The sequence below is a fragment of the Rosa chinensis genome, chromosome 4 (genome assembly GCF_002994745.2).
Source record: "Rosa chinensis cultivar Old Blush chromosome 4, RchiOBHm-V2, whole genome shotgun sequence".
NCBI classification, from domain to species: domain Eukaryota; kingdom Viridiplantae; phylum Streptophyta; class Magnoliopsida; order Rosales; family Rosaceae; genus Rosa; species Rosa chinensis.
In genome coordinates this window covers 44,942,224-44,950,299 of record NC_037091.1, presented here as the reverse complement: position 1 = coordinate 44,950,299, position 8,076 = coordinate 44,942,224, and the positions used below count along the sequence as shown (strand labels likewise).

Genomic DNA, 8,076 nt, shown 5'->3' with positions numbered 1-8,076 from the left:
ATGAAACATAATCCGAAAATCTACTAACAAATATAAAGATAGTGTAGTATTAGCCTTTCCAACCATAACCCTCAAATAACTAATTATGTACATGACCATGAAGTCGACAAAGCATAACATAGAAACTATAAATTTGTAAGGCAATTACCGCTCACATAGGTTCACTAAATATTACCGCTCAAGTGTTTAGGGGCTATATGTGTTTCACTCAAAAGCAATTTTCACAACATGCGCCGTCATATGCTTGCTCTTCGATCTCATCTCCTCTAGGTAGCCCATAACATTCAAGATCAAGAGGTCTTTTATTTGGTTATAATGGGGTTAAGGGCAAGTGGCTAAGAGAAATGAAGGATAAGGAAATACAAAGTCCATGTAAGCCAGTGAAGCAACTCTCTCTTGTAGAGATTTAAGACTTTTGCTTTCGAATGCTAACTCACTTACTCTAAACCCAATGTACAACCCACACTATACTACGTAATACTTTTTTTTTTTTTTTTGCTTTACACAACTTTTTTTTTTCTTTTTCTTTTCTGCTTTTCTTTTCCTTGAACTTTTTATTTTTTTTTATTTTTTATTATTATTTGTTTTTTATGACTTTCTTTTTTATACAAATCACTCACCCCCACACTTATTCTTTTGTAACCTCATACTTTTGACTTTTCTTTTCTTTTGAAGCACTCAAACATAAAGTCATTCTCTCGAATCACTTCACCAACTATCATGGAAGGGTAGGGTAAAAGTGTTTAGGCTAGGTATGGATTTGTGGTGCAAATGAACAAAAAGGCTAAATATATAAATAGGCTCAAAGTGGCAATCTAGTGGTAAATATTTTTGGGCACATGCTTCTTTGCCCATGGTGGTATATAGTCCTAATGCCTCCATCCTTTCTATCATGTCGCAAGCTAAAAGTAGCCTCGAGAGGTCTCAAGTAAGTTCTAGATACGCAATGTCATGAAATTGTACACACATGAAAGAATAAGTGAATGAACGATGCATACACTATAGATATAGGCACAAAAGCTCACAAATAAGGGTATGCAAGTCAATCAAATCATCTATATGCTTATCTAATTATGATGAACCAACCTAACCTTAGGCTATGTGCACACATATAATTAAGCATAGATCACATATACACTCAATTATAAGACAAATTCAAAGTCCTAGATCATGCTCAATCTATCCACAATCATAACAAGTTAAGTCCATGTCTCGTCATTGGGGTTGGAAAAGGCATTAACCACTAACTTCTAATTACAAAAAGCTATCTATTTATTTATTATTATTATTATTATTATTATTTTTAAGGGCGCCCAAGCCCTCACCCCCACACTTAAAATCAACATTGTTCTCAATGTTGTCAAGTAAGCTGGAAAGCTAAATCCAAGTCGGAATTAGGCATGAGAGTGAAGTCTGGGCGAAGGCACAAGAAAAACATTCACAAATATACTAAACTAATTGCGGAGAAAAGATACGGAAAACCCCTTTTTGTAGACCTTCCATTGCTCACGACCTTTGGAGAAGAAGAATATAAGACACCAACCTCAAAGCACAAGGCCTTGACTTCCTTAATGTATGATCCATAATAGCTCTAGGTGCTCATGAAAGATCGATTCCATTGAGAAATATATAGTGTCCAAAGAGCAATGCGTCACAAATAGGCCACCAAAGAATAAGGACAAGGTCCTCCATTAAGCACATGGCCTTGACCACCAACTCACAACCCAAAATCATCCTCCATGACCTTCCACAAGAATTGCAGCTCAAAATATCTCCTTATTCTCCACACTCCAAGCACCTCCCAACCTCCCAAAAAGGTGGCTAAATATCCTTATTGATGCAAAATGAACAAGAAAGAATCATAAGTAATGCTAGGGTTGCCTCCCTAGCGAGCACTTTGTTTAAGGACTTCATTGCCGGTCCATATGTTAAGGGTGAGTTAAGGGACATCTTGGAGGGTGACCTCCTCCTCTTGAGTGTCAAATGTGGTGTCCAAGTAAGGTTTCAATTGATGCCCATTTACCTTGAAGGGTTCCCCACCATGAAGATTCTTGATTGTGATAGCACCATGAGGGAAAACTTCACCTACCTCAAAAGGTCCGCTCCACCTAGATCTCAACTTTCCGAAAAATAACTTGAGCCTAGAATTGTTTAGGAGAACCTTTTGCTTAGGAAGAAATGCTTTCTTCACCAATTTCCGATCATGTATCACCTTGGTCTTCTCCTTAAACAATTTGGCACTCTCATATGCCTCTTCCCGGATCTCCTCTAACTCACAAAGATCAAGCTTCCGCTTCTCACTACTTGCTTCCAAGTCAAAATTCAAAAATTTGATAGCCCACATAGCTTTGTGCTCAAGCTCGACCGGAAGGTGACAATTCTTTCCATACCACAAGCGGAAAGGAGACATGCCAATAGGAGTCTTATATGCGGTCCGATAGGCCCATAAAGCATCATCAAGCTTAATAGCCTAATCTTTCCTAGAAGAGTTGACCGTCTTTTCCAAAATTCTCTTAATCTCCCTATTTGACACCTCCACTTGACCAGAAGTTTGAGGGTGGTAAGGTGTGGCAACCTTATGCTTGACTCCATATTTCCTTAACAAGGCATCAAAAGTCCGGTTGATAAAATGTGTACCACCATCACTAATAATAATCCTAGGAGTCCCGAATCGAGAGAAAATATGCTCTTTCAAGAACTTGGTGACTACCTTAGCATCATTCTTCCTTGTGGCCTTGGCTTCAACCCACTTCGAAACATAATCAACCGCGACTATGATATATTTGTTCCCATGAGACTTCGGAAAGGGTCCCATAAAATCTATCCCCCAACAATCAAAAATCTCAACCTCCATAACGTTAGTGAGAGGCATTTGGTCCTTGGAGGAAATATTCCCGGTCCTTTGACATCTATCACATTGAAGCACGAAAGAATGACAATCTCGAAACAAAGTGGGCCAAAAGAAACCGGACTGAAGGATCTTGAAAGCTGTCCTCCTCCCACCAAAATGACCTCCACACAAAGATGAGTGACACAATGAAATAATCTCCGAGGCCTCCCATTGAGGAATACAACGTCTGATCACCTGGTCTTTACCCACCTTCCATAAGTACGGGTCATTCCAAATATATGACCGAGCATCTCTAAGAAACTTCTTTCTGGCCTGTGCATCATAGTTATCCGGAATGAAAGTACAATTTCTAGCCCAATAGTTCACAAAGTCTGTAAACCAAGGCATCTCAATGTCAACGCGGAATAAGTACTCATCGGGAAAATGCTCAATCAATGGTATATCAGAAGAGTCTCCGCCATGCTCAAGTCTAGACAAATGATCTGCAACAAGGTTCTCTCTACCCGGCTTATCCCTGATCTCTATATCAAACTCCTAAAGCAATAGCACCCAACAAATCAAATGAGGCTTGGCATCCTTCTTGCTCAACAAATATCTCAATGCCGCATGATCCGTGTGAACAATCACCTTACTCCCAAGAAGATAACTCCGAAACTTCTCCAATGCAAAAATAATAGCAAGAAGCTCCTTCTCGGTAGTAGTGTAGTGGACTTGAGCATCATTCAAAGTCCGGGAAGCATATATATCACATGGAGTGCTCGCTCAATCCTTTGACCCAAAACAGCCCCCATAGCAAAATCTGAAGCATCGCACATCAACTCAAATGGTCTAGTCCAATCAGGTGCAACCATGATAGGTGCGTGAGTCAACTTCTCCTTAAGTAGCTCAAAAGACTGTAAACACTCCAAAGTGAACTCAAATGGCACATCCTTGCCTAACAAGTCACACAAGGGCTTGGTGATCTTAGAGAAATCTGGAATAAAGCGTCTGTAAAAGCCAGCGTGCCCAAGGAAACTCCTAACTCCTTTCACATTCTTCGGTGGTGGTAAACTAGAAATCAATTCAATTTTCTCCTTATCCACCTCAATGCCATGTGATGATACTACATGCCCTAACACAATACCCTCTTCCACCATAAAGCGGCACTTCTCCCAATTGAGGACCAAATTGGTCTCCTCACACCGTTTTAGAACAAGGGTCAAGTGTCGAAGACAATCATCAAAAGTATCTCCATGAATCGAGAAATCATCCATAAAAATCTCCATAAAGCGCTCAGTCATGTCATGGAACAATACCATCATACACCTCTGAAAAGTGGCGGGTGCATTGCAAAGTCCAAAAGGCATCCTCCTATATGCAAAAGTACCAAACGGGCATGTGAATGTAGTCTTCTCCTGGTCTTCCTTAGCAATAGCAATCTGATTATACCTCGAATATCCATCTAAGAAACAATAGTGGCTATGACCTGCTAATCTCTCCAACATGTGATCAATGAAAGGTAGTGGAAAATGATCCTTCCTTGTCGCTCCATTAAGCTTTCTATAATCAATACAAACCCTCCATCCATTCTGAACTCGCTGTGGCACATCTTCACCCTTTTCATTCTGCACTACTGTAATTCCTCCCTTTTTAGGGACAACTTGAACTGGTGAAACCCACGGCGAATCAGAAATCGGGAAAATAACTCCAACATCTAGAAGCTTAATAATCTCCTTCTTCACTACCTCCATCATGGGAGGATTCAACCTCCTCTGAGCTTCCCGAGTGGGCTTACACCCCTCCTCCAAGTAAATGTGATGCTGACACTTGGATGGACTAATGCCTTTGGTATCGGCAATAGTCCAACCAATAGCTCTCTTATGCTCACGTAACACCCTCAAAAGCTTATCTTCCTCAACTTTACTCAACTTCAACGAGATAAAAACAGGTAATGTGCTCTCCTCCCCTAGAAATGCATATCTCAAAGTCGAAGGTAAAGTCTTCAGCTCCAAATCTGGTGGTGTCTCATATGAAGGAATAGGCGGTGTAGTAGAAGGTGGCAAAGGTAAAACTGGTGGAACACGTCTAGGAAAATATGGTGTCAATTCCTCTAAGTGTGCAATAGCCTTAACATGCTCCTTACTCTCAAATTCGGTTCCACCTTGAGCAATACAAGTCTCCATGTAATCCTTTGATGAATGCTCAATAAAGTTCTTCCCAACAATATCATCCATAACATCAATCCGGAAGCACTCATCAAGATGATATAATGGACTCCTCATAGCATCAAAAATTCGAAACCCAATAGTTGTGTCAAATACTGTCATGGTGAGTAAACCCTTCTTAACATCAATCTTGACCCTGGCAGTCGCCATAAATGCTCTACCAAAAATGATAGGTAACTCATCATCATCATCCTCATAAGGAAGGTCCATGTCAAGTACAACAAAATCGGTCGGCACATAGAGCTCATCTACCTTGACAAGAACGTCCTCCACCACTCCACGAGGGTACTTGATACTCCTATCCGCCATCTTAAGCTTGATCTCTAGACTCCAATGACAAAGTCTTGTACACATCATAGGGCATAAGGTTGATGCTAGCCCCTAAATCTAATAATGCTCGATCAAAGCTTCGCGACCCAATGGTACAAGGAATAGTAAAAGATCCGGGGTCACTAAGCTTAGGAGGCAACCTCCTTTGAAGTACGGCCGACACATGCTCACTCAAGTACACATCCTCATTCTCCACAAACTTCCTCTTATTAGTGCACATGTCCTTCAAGCACTTTACATAGGCCGGAACTTGCTTGATGGCATCAAGTAATGGGATATTGATGTTAACAGACTTGAATAGCTCAATGAACTCTTGCTTTTGTATCTCCCTCCGCTTCTTTTGATCTTGAGCCCTCTTAACTTGAGGATACGGAAGTCTAGGCTCCGATGGAGTCAAATCAAGAGGTGGAGAAAAAGTGAGACTCCCCCTTGAACCCCTAAGGGTGGTCACCGTCCCACTAGGGTTCTTAGCCCTCAAGGCCTTGCCTAGTGTAGAATGGATCGGTCTACTCCTATCCCTAGAATCCAAAGGCAAATGAGAATAGTCTTCCTCCTTATTACTTCCCCCTTGATGTAGATCCCGATGCTCAGTAGATGATGAAATAGGTGGTGAACCATTAGAACTCAAATCCGAAGATGTAGTCTGACTAGTAGAGTGATCCCTAGAGGTGTTTTCGGCCAAGCTAGGATCCATAGCCTTCATGGCCTCACCTTGCTTAGTAGGGCCGAAACCTTCCTCATTCCTAGAACTCAATCTTGAAAACGAACCATGTGTATCAATAGAAGTAGATGAAGTAGCTTCCGCCTTATTCCTCCCCCCTTGATGAAGATCCCTAGATGATGATAAAAGAGTAGTGGGGCCAAAATGCACATGCTTAGGCAGTGCGGATGAAGAATTAGAAGCTTGAGACTTTGAAGATGTAGAATGAGATAAAGAGGTCTTCCTTCCTTGTGCACCTCCGGGAAGTACATTTTCTTCCTCCCTGGCTTCCTTATCCACCCCCTTATTTCTTCCTTTTGTATACAAAGTCACATCACCCACTCCAATTCCTGGGGGTACATTTTCTTCCCCCCGGTTCCCATCCTCCTTTGAAATAAAAGTACGATGCATATGCACATTATCATTAGCAACATGACCAAGAGGTACATTTTCTTCCCCCTTTGCTCCATATGAATGCAACAAATTATCATCATCACTATCAATGCAATTTTCTACTAACACATGATCATCATCATTAGAATATGGAAATGAAGAGTGGGGATCATGTATAGGAGTGGGAACATACGTATCATAAGAATGTGATATGGGAGAAGTGGGAGCATACATATCATCATACACATTAAAATGGGAGTTAGGAGATGTAGGCATTCGTACCTTATTGTCATAAATCCTCCCACTTTGAAGTTTAGTAATAGCCTTAGCTTGCTCATGTCTTGGATTTGGATCCGGTTGTGTAGGTAATGCACCTTGTGGGCGTGAACCAAGCTCTCTAGCTAATTGACCCATTTGAACTTCTAACTTTCCCACACTTTGAGCAAGAGAACTTTGACTTTGTGTAAGAACCGAAATATTTTGCTCCGTCTTCATTTGAGATTTTGTCAATGCGGTCAGTAACTCTTCCATATGGTTCTTTGTAGGCTCTTGAGTAGTATTAGGCACCCCTTGAAGAACTTGCCTATTTTGGAATCCGGGAGGTACATTTTGTGCATGAGAACCATAAGAACCTCCATGAGAAGTACCAAATGAAGACCCTTGGCCATGAGAACCAAGAAATGAAGAATGTGGTCCTGGTTGCCCTCCATAAGAATAAACACCACCTTGTTGTGCACTAGAAGATCCTCCACTATCTTTCCATGAGAAGTTTGGGTGATTTCTCCACACCGGATTATAAGTACTTGAATAGGGATCATTCCTTGGTCGGTTTGGAAAACTACCAACCGCTTTAGCATGCTCATCAACAAAATCAGGATAGCTAGAGGCAAAATGACACTCACTAGTAGCATGTGTAGGCGACTCACAAAGTAGACATAGTGATGAAGGCATAGAGGCGGCCTTTACATGATGTGTAGGTGCACCATACTCTTGAGCTTGAAGAAGTAGATCAAGCTTCCTCTCAAGCTTTCTATAATCCGCACTAGAGCCCTCTTGAGCAACCCGTGTCTCATGAGTGCTCTTGGTGTCATAATATGGATCTTTCCTCAATCTTTCTCTCCTAGAGTCATGATCATCCCATTGCCTCGATTGTCGACCCAAGTGCTCAAGTATATCCCATGCCTCGGTTTGACCATGGCTATGAAGTGAACCTTGTGCGGCAACATCAACCCTCCTCCTCTCATGTGGCAACAAACCACCATAGAAGCCATCAATCATCATTGACTTAGTCAAACCATGATGGGGACATGCATTGCAAATATCCTTATACCTATCCCATGCCTCCCAAAATGTCTCATGATCGCGTTGAGCGAAGAGTAAGAGCTCATGTCTCATGCTAGTGGTCTTGTGTGGTGGATAGTAAGCATCTAAGAAAGTATTTGTCAACTCATCCCATGATCGTATACTCCTTGGTTGTAGCTTCAAAAACCATCCCTTTGCACCATCTCTAAGCAAGAAAGGAAACAACCGCATCTTGAACTCGCCTTCCGGAAGTCCACCATTTGACATAGTGCTCACAATCGCCTCAAAGTCTTGCA

At 41.5% G+C, this 8,076-nt stretch overlaps 1 protein-coding gene and 1 non-coding gene across 2 annotated transcripts; one reads left to right on the top strand and one right to left on the bottom strand.

Moving 5' to 3' along the window:
• Nucleotides 1–1,939: 1,939 nt before the first annotated feature.
• Nucleotides 1,940–2,410, bottom strand: LOC112199388. The gene has a single exon (XM_024340415.1). The coding sequence runs from the start codon at nucleotides 2,408–2,410 to the stop codon at nucleotides 1,940–1,942; it is 471 nt and encodes a 156-aa protein (XP_024196183.1).
• A 5,359-nt stretch (nucleotides 2,411–7,769) lies between these two features.
• On the top strand, nucleotides 7,770–7,876 carry LOC112201202. The gene has a single exon (XR_002936658.1). It is a non-coding gene; the product is annotated as a small nucleolar RNA R71 (small nucleolar RNA).
• Nucleotides 7,877–8,076: the final 200 nt, after the last annotated feature.

Excerpts from the sequence above, each read along its gene's own strand:
- LOC112199388 (XM_024340415.1), bottom strand. The coding sequence starts at position 2,410 with ATGTCTCCTTTCCGCTTGTGGTATGGAAAGAATTGTCACCTTCCGGTC.